Here is a 14,717-nt window from a genome sequence, read left to right on the forward strand (position 1 = left end):
GTTGTTAACAATATATTCTAAAACATTTATAGTAGGCTTTTATATGCGTATTGTAATTATCCTTCATTGAGGCTCATCAGTAATTTAATTCGTAAAGGACATAATTCGATTCAGTAAAAAATGCGAATAATATTCGAAGAGGTTTCTGATAGTTGTAGTCATAAACGTGAAATACGGGAGAATGATAAATCTTATAAAAAAAGGCGGCGAAGCTGATGGACGAGCAGCCAATCAAATATCACCACGTCAATTTTTTCTCAAATCGAATTTTCTTTCATTCACTCTGTCTTTTTCAGTATCCTTTTCAAAAACTTGAATCGATCGTTCGTAAAATTAAGTTATGATTTTTTTTCTTCCGCGGCGCGATTGTATCAGTGTGATTGGCAAAATTCGATCTGTCATCGAAGAAATAAAATTGAAGGATTCTAATATATTATTATATCAAGTACAATTTTTGTAATTTCCAACAAAGAAAAACCCACGATTTTGTCAATAATGTTTTGCCAAAACGACCCCAAATCATTTATCAAGCAATAGTCTTCTGTTAATCGAGTCATAAAATCTCAAAGCACAAAAACTTGATTTTAAAATAAACTAAACTTAAACTACGTTTCTTACCATCTTATTCTGGCTGCGTCTTGGAGCCCAAAATTTCATTTGATCTTTGTTCTTGAACACTTAAATGGTCGCTTGAACTGAATGTAATAATCCTTTCAAAAGCCATTCTTTTATATCGTTCCTGTACATGAAAGAGCAGATGTAGAATTGAGCAAACAAGGATATAGTCTGTCAAGAGGACCACGTTTTTCTCAACCATGGTGTGAAAATGTTTTTTAAATCAATTAATATCAATTGTCGCTGATTTTACAACCAAACCACGCTTAAAGAAGCGATATGTTATTTATTTTTAATTTTTTTTTAGTCTAAGATTTCATAGTTGTTGTCTTTTTTCCTAAAAAGAAACGCTTAATTGAAATTTGAAACGTTTGACAAAGAAAGCCAAATTCAAGAAATAGGAACTTTGTACTTCAAGTTCAACAAAAAACAAAAATCATTCCGTTTAAGATTCGGTGACTTCTGTGTGGTAAAAAATTTGCTAGGGCATTTTTACTTCATGATCGACAGTCAAATTTCGATAGGCAAAGAGGAAAGAAAGAAAAATAAATAAAATATTTTTATAATTTTATGATCTTCGTCCATACCGCATTGTCTGGGGGGAAAAACAATGAATGAAAAAAGTAATTTCTGAGATTTAATTTAATGTCGGAAGATGATCGAAGAAAAGTCATTATTTGAATACGTGGATTTTTTTTTTTTTTTTTTTTTTTCTGTCGTCGTACTATGACCAAAACACTTTAAACGAATAAAAATTAACCAGTTCGGGATTCCAGTGAGTGGGATTAATTGGGAAATAAGGCTTTGTGGCAGAGTAATGGTTGTAAATATCTTTTAATTAAAAGTTGATTTTAAATTTCGAGTCAAAAGAAGATGTAAAAAGGCATCTTAGGCTCAAGTTAAATGTCGAACTTCACATGAGGCGAACTTATTAACATCAAAGAAGACCGCCTTGCTATCCATTGTTTCAATTTGATTCGGCTCATGCGAAATTGGAACTGAACTAAAATCCCAACCAGATATAATAATTTTACCAACACTTCCCCTCTTAGTCATTATTCGTCTTTACATCACCCCCCTGATCATGACGATCGCCCACGAGCAAGACAATCTTACGTCATTCCAGGTTTTATAAATATGCTATTTTCTTCATTTGACAGAAGTTATTTTTGAACCTTTATTCTAAAATTAACCACTTTATTATTATAACCCAAAATTTCATTTCCTTTTTTGGAAAACTGGAATGCTGTATTTGTTATATTCCAGTAAGACAAAACAACCCACTGTGCTTCTTTTTCTTTAGCCAATTAAAGAATACACAAAAAATATATCAATTTCTATTACTTTTGAGTCAGAAATATTTCTCAGCAAGAAGCACAACACACCTGGATGCCTCTCGCCTAATTCATCTATCAGAATCTCTCCAAGACATCACCTATTTGTTTAAAACTATTTTTCAAATTTCAAAACAATAGATCATGGTTTTTTCTTTGATATCTATTGTCTAAATGTTCATATTTCTCCTGACCAATAACTCGTGAAAATACCAAGAAACGTTTTGTGAAGGAAAAAAAAAACATATTTGAAAATAAAGTGTAGTTTGATATAACGTTATGAGGATGATTCGAAGGAAAAAGAAGCGCACAAAATGCTCGTTATATTTTATAACAAACGCGTAGAAAACAGAATTCACACGAATTCCTACTTTATATAATTTCACCCAGAGTCTCTGTTCTCGTTAATTATTTTTGTGATATTTATAATGACCTCCTTGAGTTTATTCGCCACGAGGAAAAAACAAACATCTGGTACAAAATAACACTCGAAGGGCAGCTCACGACAATTAAATAGACCTTCATTCGACAATCCCTCTAGAAAACCGTTAATTTAAAAAAAATCTAGACAAAATGTCATTGAATTTTTGATAGCGTTTTCGAGACAAAACAGCAGTTAAAGACCTCGATTACAATAAATAAAAAAATTGAAAACAGAAAGACATAAAATGGTGTCTTGGAGACCGATGACTGGACCAGGTTTCTTAGATGACATAGGGTGTGATATAATACTCCTTTGAGAGTTTTACCGTTCACCATAGTTCCACGTTTTCCTTTATTAGCATTCACAACCACCTGTTTGCTATAAAAGCTATGCTTCGCTTTAGTTTACTATTGTCCACGATTTTAGATTTAAGTAAAAATATATCTACATTTTCTTGTGAGAAGTATAAGAGAGGCAAAAATGTTTTAAGTTTTGTGATAGCACGATGCATGCTCGAATTTTTGGCGACTTTTCTACAGCTGTTGTATTGTTACAAATGATGTGAGTAGATTTCGAAAATTTCAAAATTTCTCTTGTTCTATTCAAAAATCCCGCCTATATGAATTTTTATACGATATATTTTATTACTTATGAGAAGCCATTTCAACGTTACGGCATGTCCGCGTGTGTACCCAGTACGTGCTATAATTCAGTGCCGTATGTTTCCCACTCTAACAATAAACCCATTGTTATGGGAAGGCATTCCAAAAACTAGTGTGTCGGTATTTCCGATTGACAAAGGACTCCCCAAGCACCTGTTGATCCTCCCCCACCCGTCTTCCCTGAGGAAGACTAATAACTGACGCCCCCATCTTATGCGCCCGCTAAACTTGTGGTCAAGTTAGGCCGCGATTTTTGTGGTCAGTTATTAACGCCCACCCAGTTAAGTTTTCAGAGGTAACAAAAACTTAGTAAATTTTATACTTAATTTTGATTTCTTTTTTAAGTTCATTTAAACAAATAGTCAAATAGAAATAGATCACCCATAATGCAATGTGGTCATTAGATGCGCCCGCGATACTCGTGGTCAGTAAGTAGGGCCCGCGATTTTTCGCGGTCAGTGGAAAACTGCATAAACATTCAAGGTTTTGATGAAAGTCTTGGGGAAAAAGATCCAGCATTCCGTAAGAATCTTATCCGTTAGTTATTATAACCCTTTTTCCTTTATAGCTGAAACGGCACGCGCAAGAGCGAGAAAAAGGTCAAAGTATCAAGCTATGGTAAGTCATTTTTTTAGTGGTTTTCATATTTTAATTTTTATAGTATTTCATACATATCTAGTTATATTTCTTCAATTTGAGGATAAATCACGTTTATATAACTGTTTTAGACGGTTTGTGCTCGTTTGTTTTAAGGTATTCAACCCAAACACTAGCTCATAGTTTCTGTGTAAATAAACTCGTAATGTCTTCGGAAGCTCTTCGGTCTCCAATCGTAATTCGTCGTAAATACTTCGTCAAGGAGTCGCCTTTCTTGACAACGAAGGAAAAATTTGTTCAGGTTACGTTTGATGAAATTGTTAAAATATCAAGCGTATTCTTCAAATTTCCAGTAATTATCTTTTAGTATTCGGGACATTGGTTCATGCACGTTTCGATCCCCAACTCGCATTTCTGACATACTTCCGAGTCAGGGTTGGCTTCACATCGTAAGAAAAGAAAGCAGTCGACGTATCTTGTATTGCAGTTTTCTAAACACCTCTCGACGGAGAATGGTTTAGCTGTGACGTAAGAATATGACGTCATAGCATGGAGTATGACGACAACCAAGAGCAATGTTGCAAGTTTCATTCTGACACCTGAAAAAAAAGTGGTTTTTTTAAAAATTAGAATCTCGAATTAAGTATTAATAAATATATGGAATATAGAATAAGGAAGCCATTTCACTGTCAATAGAGGACACGCCTCAGTTTGCGATAAGATATATCGTGTATTGGCTTCACTTAATATAAACCATAAGCAAACAAGGAAGCCATTTCAATTTTTTTAATTGATAAAACATCCGTGATTTTATAAAACGATAAATAAGACGGGAAAGCCATTTTAATGTCACTCAACCTATAACACCCGTGCACTGTTATGTAGCGTAACAATTTCAACGCCAATCAAACGAGAAAGCCATTTCAGTGTCACTCAACCTATAACATACCCGTTGGCTCTTATATGTAGCGTATTTAATAGCTTGTCATATCAAAGAGGGAAACCACTTAAGTGTCACCTTATGCTGATTAACTCACTCGTACTATATATGGCGCGTATTTCATCAAAATTTCTGACTAACCCGTGGAAGTTGTTTCAATGTCACACAACATTCACCATAACAAATAAAAACAAACCCTTTATCTGTTACTGTAATCTTTAAATACCAAGATCTACCCTGGAAGCCATTGAAATGTTGTTATTCTTAAACACGCCCACATTCTGATATGAAGTACCGAAGCAAATTCAATATCATAAATTGTTATTGAAATCTTTATCTCCGCCACACCCGCACACATTTATTTAACTTCCTTTAATTCCCACGCGATAAGAAAGCCATTCCAATGCTGTTAACTTTCTACTGTATCATTCGATTCCTTAACACGCCCATGGTTATACATGTAATTTCGTTATCAATGTTAAAAGTGTAACAGAAAAGCTGTCAACCTCGTCCCACTCAATATTTTGATAAATCTTAATTTCCTAATCGAATAAATTCCGCGGGAAGCCTTTTCAATGCCATGTGATAAAATGCACGATTTAATTCTTAATCTAACATATGAATAAACCATTGGTATGTCACTCAAAGTTTATTGGAATTATTTCTTTCTTTCTTTCTTTCTTTCTTTCTTTCTTTCTTTCTTTCTTTCTTTCTTTCTTTCTTTCTTTCTTCTTTCTTTCTTCTTTCTTTCTTTCTTTCTTCTTTCCTTCTTTCTTCCTTCCTTCCTTTCTTCCTTCCTTTTTTTCTTTCTTTCTCTCTTTCCTTCTTTCTTTCTTTCTTTCTTTCTTTCTGTCTTTCTTTCTTTCCTTTTCGAAAATTTACTTTGTAAACATTGAAATTTATTAGAAAGACGTTAGATTATATCAATCACAATAATCAAAAATGCACCTGTCTTCACCGCCTGGCTCCGTGGGCGACCTGTCCTTGCAAAAAGTTTTTTTATGCCGTGATCAGCCCAGAGGTTGTTTCAGGGTTCAATCTGTGAGTTAGCCATGCCCTGACTTAGATCAGCCCAGAGGTTGTTTCAGGGTTTGATCTGTGAGTTAGCCATGCTCTGACTTAGATCAGCACAGAGGTTGTTTCAGGGTTTGATCTGTGAGTTAGCCATGCCCTGACTTAGATCAGCCCAGAGGTTGTTTCAATTCAGTCTTTTGACTTAGATTAATTTGAGGTGGATTGAAGTTTAAAACCATCATGCCCAGTGAGTTAAAAACGCCTTGAGCGAGAGATCAAATTAAAATACGTAAATATTTTTTCCTGTTTTGGTTTCAATTTCACAGCGGATTAAACCAATCGCATCGATTGATAACTAATCAGTAAGGCCAACAGTTTAACATCCGGACCGGATAGAAAAAAACCCTTTGTGTCAAGAGATATTTGCTGATACGTTGTTGCTGTTTATCAAACATTGCTTCCGCACCTAGAATCTCAAGACGATATACGAAACAACGCCCTAAGATCGTTAACGCCCGGAATTTAACGCCAAGCATTCCTTTACGTCAAAAGGAAAGAAAAAAAAAGATGTATAAATCCTTAGAGACCGGAGCAACAACATCTTGTCTAAAATTCTTATTTTAGATCGTTATAATAATAAAACTCTCGAACAAAAAAGACAGAAGTAAATTATACTAAATTATTAGAGACTAGAGAAACAACGGTTTTTATAATTTTAAGTTCAAAATAGATTAATTTTGTAAATTCAAGTTTCTTATTTAAGATCGTTATAAAAATGAAATTCTTCAACAAAAAAGGTAGGGGAAAAAATTATGATAGAGACCGGAGGAACAAGATCTGGTTTAAAATTTGAAGTTTAAAAGAGATTAATTCAAATTATTTAATAGTCTTACCTTGTATCGTTATTAATTCTTCCTCGCGGTTGAAGCTCTCCTCAAAAGCTGTTGCTAATTCTTTGGTAATTGCCTGCGGAAGGCGCTCAGTATGAAGATATCTAGGATCAGTCTATGAATCTGTAGCTGAACGTTGCCCTTTATATAGCAGAATGATAGCAGAATGTATGCGAGTAATATAATAATACTATAATAATGGTTATAAAGCGTGGGATGTATAGCAATGTGATATCCACCCTGTGTCGTCATCTGGAGAAACTTCAATGAAACCAGCAAGGTACTTGATATATGACGTCACTGACCATCTGGGGTATCAATACATTTGGCGACTCCTACTGGGATATGGCTGAGAGAGGTTCCGGGGGGATTTGTCGTTCAATTAATGGGAGATACCAATGATCTCTGAAGAGGAGAGTTCCGTGGTGCCAGGTGGTCCCATATGAGGAGTGTCCACTCGTAAATGAAGGTCTTTTATTAGAGGTGTTCCCTTTTGAGCCGGTGGTCCCTTATCAGAGGTAGTCCTGTTTACTGCCGGTGGTCCCTTATCAGGGTTGGCCCCTTTTGAGCCGGTGACCCCTTAGAGAGGTATTCCCTTCTGCATGAGGAGTGGTTACTTAAGGAAAGTGGTCACACTTGAGTAATGCCGGATCCAAGTGGATGGGATGTTCTTAGGTGTCTCAGTCTTAGGAGAGGTGGACGTTTTTTGAGAGATAAGTTATAAATTATGATAATTGATCGCGTATAAGATATATATTGTCTCTCACGATAAGCACGATCGCTTACAAAGTTCATATTTCATGGGGAGTGATCCCTTGAGACAGATCGCTCTATAGTAATGGCATCTAATTAGTAACCACACCCGACTGCAATTATTAAAAATAGAACATTATATTTCCTAATCCATTTCATGGTGTTCTTACTCCCCCTAATCAACCTTTCAATCATTCGAATTATAAAGAAAAGAACATCAAAATTGTATATCTTCTAGAATTTTTTGATTTCGATTGCTTTGTGGAAATCAGCTATAAAAACGCGTAGGTGTAAGATATATCCTCCTAACGCTGCCCGTAAATAAATATTTTATTGATATATTAGATAAAGAAAAAAAGCTGAAAATCGTCGTAAAAAGCTAATAAAGTGCTCGTAAATAGTTGCGAAAAGCCAATAAAGTGCACTCGAAATCGTTACGAAAAGCCAACAAAGTGCTTTCATATATTTGGTTGCAAAAAGCCAGCAATGTACATGCGTTAAATATTTGGAAAAAGTCAATAAAGTGGGTTTAAATGGTCGAGAATTCGAAAATAAATGGTTTTGGTAAATATCCCTAAGCATTTTAAAACTTGCGTACAAAACAAGATTTTAAATTTAAGATGGATATAAAAGGTTCAAAAAGTATTTTGGCAATGTTTCATATTGTGGTGAATTTTGAAGGAAAGCCAACAAAATGTCATATCGTGTAATGAATCTAAAGCGTGGTGCTCCACGACACGTGTGGTAATTGACACATCAATTAATTAAGGTAATTAATTGTTATAGAACCCATTTAAGAACTGTTAATTTCCGATTTATAATTCTAAAATCAAAATAAGCATTCAAATCCGGCCACAAATTTAAAAAATCTAGGAGTTTTAAAAATTTAATGAATTTGGACCGAGGAAGAACATATAAGCGAAAAATTGGTCTCCTCTGAAGACAACGAGCTCTCTAGAAGATATGATGTCATTTCAATGGAATGTAAATGTAAATAAGTTTGAAAAGCAAGTTTTTGTGGTTGACCAAGCGTAGCATTTAAAATGGTAGATAAATGTCATTGTTTAAATAGGCTATTTTTAGGATGATTTTTTAAATTGATTTATGGTCATACTATACGTCATTGAATTGACATTAAAATGCCTCTCATTAATGCAATCAAGGTTCGATTCCAAAAATCGGTATCATTTGTGAGTAGATTCATGTGTCTTCATGCGCAAACATTAAACAAAGAAATTATACTCTAGGGAATGACAGGTGGTCTGAAATGGGAAAACATTGCACAATATATATATATATATATATATATATTTATATATATTCCTAGTAAAGAAAGAAATAATATTCGAAGGAGTGACACATGGTCTGAAATGAGAAAACATTGCACCATAGCTGAAAAGCATTCCTAGTAAAGAAAGAAATAATACTCAAGGGAATGACACATGGTCTGAAATGGGCAAACATTGCACCACAGCTGAAAAGCATTTCTAGTAAAGAAAGAAATAATACTCAAGGGAATGACAAATGGTCTGAAATGGGAAAACATTGCCCCATAGCTGAAAAGCATTCCTAGTAAAGAAAGAAATAATACTCACGGGAATGACACATGGTCTGAAATGGGAAAACATTGCACCATAGCTGAAAAGCATTCATGGTAAAGAAAGAAAAAATACTCAAGGGAATGACACATGGTCTAAAATGGGAAAACATTGAACCAGAACGAATAAGGTCTATTCTATAGATGTCACTTCTTATTTCTTTTATTATTATCATCATCATATCATGTATCATCATCATCATAATCACCACCATTATCATCATCATTGTATTATCATCATCATCATTGTATCATCATCATCATTGTATCATCATCATCATCATCATCACCATCATCATATCATAGTTGCAGTTTATTATTTTATTGCAGTTTTTTTACATATTTAAGTTACTGAATATCTTTTTCTAAAATACATTGTTTTTGAAACAAGGAATTAATTCCAGGTAAAATACCTTAAAAGGTTTCATTTGTTTAGATAAAACCAGTCAGGATTTATGGTATAGATGCTGCAGAACTCTACCCCTTGTATCCCATGATGCATTGTATCAAGGACTTAAAGGTAGCATGCTATTGCACTTGTCTCTCATTCTATCTACATTATCCATACCTGTTTACCAAGACATTTATTTAACCTGTTATCTAAAGGTGTCTACTCAATTGTAAAATCTTTGTCTGGCTCGAAAACATAGAATCTGAGACCAAAATGGTACAAGGGAAGTACATAATACACCAGTTTCACATTCGATGCATACTGCTGTTTTTGAAGACTACAGACTCATTTGCACAGGCTTAGCCTCGTTTATAAGTCAGCTATTCACAGATACCGCTGAAAGTCTTTGGGATTTCAAAACATTGGTATTGTTCAAGCTGCACATTCTTTACATTAATGTTGGCATTTGCAAATGATTTACTCTTAAGCGAGGCTAAGCCTGCGGAGATGAGTCTTCACTCTCAAATCACAGCGGTATTTATGATATGAAAAAATGACTATCAGATGTATCTAGTGATATAACTTGTGGAATGTTGATACATTGGACTGACAGAGAGCATGAAGGCTTTTAACAGATTTTTCATATCGACTGTGTATCTCAGATGAACACAGCAGAGGATAATAATGTCATTTCACCAGAATACCTTTCAGTCTCGGCTTCTATGATATGCTTTGAACCTGATTGAATGCCTGTGTGTGTGTGCTTTTAAAATTGAACTCTTTAAGATCAGTACAGGACTGACATGCAAGCCAAAACTTCAAGTCAGACTACGAGTGTAATGATTGATAAAAATTCTTGTGCTTTTGTGATATCTTCTGCGAAGAGATGTTAAAATTGCTAACATAAAGTGCTTTACTTGACTTGAGTTAAGGCTTGTACAAAATCTGGGAAAAAAAAAGAAAATAATGATTAGACCTCATTCCTGAAATGTATGAAATACTGCTGCATTTCTTGATTACAGAACGACTCATTAACTCTGGGTAAACCTCATTTTATCACTTACACCAAAATGTCAAGCTAAGATCAAATAGTTTTCCAGTTATAGAAAAAAATTAAAATATTGATTTTTTTGAAAACTTTTAGCACAGAACTACTAGTTATAGGTATTAAAATAAAAAATAAAGTGTAAAGGCCACAAATTCGGAGTAAAAAACGTGATTCGATCCGCACAATCCAATTGAACGAAGTCCAGTCCAGTCCAGTCATGCTCGGTTCCCGATTTTCCAAAATTAAAAAACCTCTCAAAATTCGGAATCTAGAAGCATAATTCAAATGTTGAAGGTTGGGCATGATTGTTCTATACATTAAGATTATCACTACTCTTTAAAGGCTGAAAATTTGAATATTTTTTTTTGCCAATCCAATTCAAGATCCGGTCAGCCAACTTCTAGTCTACACTGCATGGCTGCAATTTGTGCTGTAATAGCAGTCTCTCAACTCCCCCAAAAATAATCATTGCAAAGCGCATTGAGGTTTTGAAATGGGCTGAATGAGAATAACCATTATTATTACACGACTCCAGATTTTCAAAAAAAAAAATATTTAAATGCAGATTTTACCTTGAATGATACTTTCATAAACATGCGAACTCTGTAGCTGCGAGCTGTACAATAAAATTTGGTTTTTCCATGTCATAAAAATATATGAAAGACTGATTAGATTTGATTGCAAAAAGCTCGGAACTGGCAAGTACATGTTTGTGAAAATAGCAGTAACGCAAATAATCAACTTTTACTCCTTCAAATCTTATCAATATTAATAATAAGTTAATACTAAACTATACCTTGATATCGGATTGTTTGAGTGCGATCCATACCACAATCTCTCATCATTTTTTCAACTGTTAAAAAATATAAGCCCAAGGCTTGTCAATGCACTGTATCCTTTGGAATTGCCAATCTAGTACACAAATTATATACCCTCCTCAGACCCTCCCCACCCCTTGGAAATTTCAATCCCCCTCTGTGGGGGAGGTATGGACATTTTCTGGAACTACACAATGTACCCTCCTCAAACCCTCCCAACCCCTTGGAAATTCCAACCCCCTTCCATGGGGGAGGTATGGACATTTTCTGGTACTACACAATATACCCTCCTCAAACCCTCCCAATCCCTTGGAAATTCTAATCTCCCTTAAGCTTCCTGGGAGAAGTATGGATATTTTCTGGAAAGTCCTACACAATATACCCTCCTAGGACTCTCCCCTCCCCTTACTGATCCCATTAATGGGGGGGGGGAGAGGGGGAGGGGGGGAGGGGGGAGGGGGGAGGGGGGAGGGGGGGAGGGGGGAGGGGGGAGGGGGGGAGGGGGGAGGGTACAAACATTTTCTGGAAAAATAATCTTACATTCTTGTTGTGACATTTTCTCTCCAGTATCTACCATAAAGTGTTTTAATTCTGCTCGACTGATGGATTTGGTATTCCTTTTGTCGCATGCTGCAAAAGCTGAAAGAATTTCCTCTGCAGGTTTGCTTTTCTTTGCTCGTTGCTCAGCCATCAACTTCAGAAAGTCAGGAAACTTGATGCGATTCTTTCCTGAAAACATCAGTGAGTTAGCTTTGTATTTATTTGGATTTGTAACTGATACATCAGCAGCATTTTCTAATCACTTTTATCTTAATAATTGGTCTTACTTCTTCTCTGTAGCAATACATTAGCTAAACCAGTGTTTTAAAATCGGCATATATCATCAATTTTAATAACTATTGTTCTGCACTGAATAGCAACTGACTAGTGACCTACTAGCCTTATGTTCACATGGAAACATAAAAGCATTTTTGCATGTATGAGAGGCTAGTTAGTCACTAGTCATTGCAGAACAATAGTTATTTAAACTGGTTGCCATATTTTGGCATATAAAAATTAATAGTAGAAAGAGTTTTTAAAAATATTCTTCTTACCAAATCTTTTGACCATTTCGTTAATCTCAATGTACGTCACTGGTTCACCAAGAGATCTCATTATTGTTTCTAACTCTTCTCGTCCAATGAATCCATCACTGTCTTGGTCATTGAGACTGAAGCATTCCTTGAATTCTATCAAAAAGACCATGGGAATCTTAATACATATTGATAATATCTCAATATAGACAGGTTGGATCCGAGGAAAGTCAAATTTGATGGTCAGATTAATTGTTATCATATATGTTGGGTTTGAATATTGACGAACTCATTAGAGACATTTTGTTATTTATCAGAGGGGGAAAAGGATGACAAAATCTAAAAAAAAGGCTTTTAATAAAACAAAATATGAAACATATCCTTCAAAAATACATAAAGTAAACAAAATTATATTAAAACAAAGCTTCTGAGTTAGCGAAATTCGGTAAAACTGACTTAAAAACACAGGTAATGTCTCACACATACCGAAGTATGTCATAGTTATAACATTACTATCCGATGTTATTGAATGAATATAGACCTACAACATATAAAAATACATAGAATAATATAGATATTAAATAATTCAACCTACCGTCGATTTCATCAGCAGAAAAATGCTCCTAAAAATAAAAATATTTCAAAGATATTAACTGGCTTAAAAATATTAAAATTCATAGATTAGATTGGGTAGGGCGGCGTGTTGAATATTGATTTTCGATTATATTTATATAAAACTAACATTTTTTAAAGTAAAATAACGATAAAATGACACATATTATAAACCTAGATTTAGTTAAGATCGAAATCAATAGAACAATTACCATTTTCAGCCAAAAAATTAAGAAACTTTTGCAACTTGATCGAAGCTCGAAAAAATTCAAATGTCAACAATGAGCCTGCACTGAGTTTTGACAGCGGAGTATTTTGATTAATGACTTCCGGTTGATTGTACTTCCGGTTAGTGGGAAATTCCACAGGAAGCCCACGCTTCTCAAAATTTAGTAAATTCAACCTCAGACGAGACGGACTTCAAATAGAATTTGTTTTGCGGTTTGCAAAGGCAAGAAAGGCTGCATGTAGTTTTACATGAACTTGAATTTTTATTTTTACTTCAAAATTTACATATTTATTTGACTGGGTTCTTTGCCAGATGTGAATGTGACAGCTCACACGTTCCCAGACATTTCATCCAATCACAACTTCCGTTTATAATAACCACTTAAAGCATGCACGTCTTGCACGTGTCTGGACCGTGCTTGGCTGTTTTTGGCCAATCAAAACAGCTGTTAGAAATCGAGAAAATCTTCAAAATACTGGGATTTTCAGTTTCCTCATCATTTATAGTATCTTCAGAATGAAGTCAAAAGAATGTTTGGGAAGAGATTGTTTTTTCTAGCTGCAAAAAATCGTTCTCTGAGCACCAGTACTGTCAGCCATGCTCGGCTTTCGTATCAGTTTGTGATCGTCGGAGGCGGAGCGGGAGGTTTATCAATCGCTTCTTCTCTTTGTAGGAAGTTTGGGAAGAATAGTACTGCAATAGTTGAACCTTCAGAGGTACGTGTATGATAGTCATGTAACGACAAATCAACTTATCACACGTCATCACTATAATTTTTAACTTTCTCCTTTTCAGAAGTCATAAGATTGTACTGTAAATTTTTAATTTAATAAAATCTTGATTAAAATCTATAACATATTTTTTTATTTTTCCTGCATTTTTTCTGTGTTTAATGTATATTCATAAGCTTCAGAGCATGACCATTCATGGTTCTGACTCTGACAGACAGTGTGTCTTGATAATAAAGCAGCTGTCTTTGATCGCAAGGAATCATGGGGTGTCCAGGGGGCAAAACAAAAAAATAAATGGCATAAATTACATTATGTTGCATGTATCTTTCTCTTTCTTTCACGAATAAGTGATTTCTGCGTCTTCTTACACTCACAATAATGACCTGAATTTTAATGGACTAGGAAGAATAAACAGCTGAGAAAGACAGTGACCATATATTAACCTACAGTAAAATAATGATGAACTTGAAAAAAATGACATACAAGACGTTGCTATGACAACACCAGAACCCTTCTTAACCTGGCTATTACATTCCTTTGAACTTTTAAAACAAGGAATATAAGATCTTAATCCAGCTGAACGGTGCATGGATTTTGTTTCAGCCAATCACAGAGCGATTAGCTGTTTTGCCGCTAGCCCTCAATTCCAGCTGACAAATGTAACCGAGCATTTGCATTTTTTGACTAAAATATAATATGCAGGCCTACAAAAATATGGAAAGAAAGAATAAATTAAAAACAATTTCTCTTTACCTACCGCCATGTTTGCTTCGTTCTTTCATACTCCAAAATGCTGAGGGCTGGTCATTTTGTGCGTTCCTGCTTTGCGAGCTGCATTTACTGCTCAGCTAGATATTGTTGTCCAGAAGCAGGGATTGACCGATTACGACTGTAATTTGAGAACATACGTAATAGGTAAATTAGGAGCCTTGTATGAAACGACTGAAGAAGAGGGCCAATGGGCCTTTCACAACTTCAAGTCGCAAAAA

The 14,717-nt window shown here is 34.8% G+C and overlaps 2 protein-coding genes across 2 annotated transcripts in view; one reads left to right on the forward strand and one right to left on the reverse strand.

Moving 5' to 3' along the window:
* Positions 1–9,121: 9,121 nt before the first annotated feature.
* On the reverse strand, positions 9,122–13,063 carry LOC116300015 (neo-calmodulin). The gene is made up of 6 exons (XM_031708774.2): positions 12,981–13,063; positions 12,752–12,779; positions 12,178–12,312; positions 11,624–11,812; positions 11,062–11,118; positions 9,122–10,162 (listed from the first exon to the last, which is right to left on the reverse strand). Exons 1-6 carry the CDS (start codon positions 12,981–12,983, stop codon positions 10,131–10,133), a joined length of 444 nt encoding a protein of 147 aa, XP_031564634.1. The 5' UTR covers positions 12,984–13,063; the 3' UTR covers positions 9,122–10,130.
* A 410-nt stretch (positions 13,064–13,473) lies between these two features.
* Positions 13,474–14,717, forward strand: part of LOC116300014 (sulfide:quinone oxidoreductase, mitochondrial) — a 6,279-nt gene continuing 5,035 nt past the window's right edge. The window contains exon 1 of the mRNA XM_031708773.2: positions 13,474–13,713. Coding sequence (XP_031564633.2) covers positions 13,528–13,713 — 186 coding nt within the window. The 5' untranslated portion in view covers positions 13,474–13,527. The remainder of the gene's footprint in view (positions 13,714–14,717) is intronic.

This window comes from Actinia tenebrosa, unplaced genomic scaffold (genome assembly GCF_029948245.1).
Source record: "Actinia tenebrosa isolate PJP-AT-01 unplaced genomic scaffold, QUT_ActTen_1.0 PGA_scaffold0__85_contigs__length_37466705, whole genome shotgun sequence".
NCBI classification, from domain to species: domain Eukaryota; kingdom Metazoa; phylum Cnidaria; class Anthozoa; order Actiniaria; family Actiniidae; genus Actinia; species Actinia tenebrosa.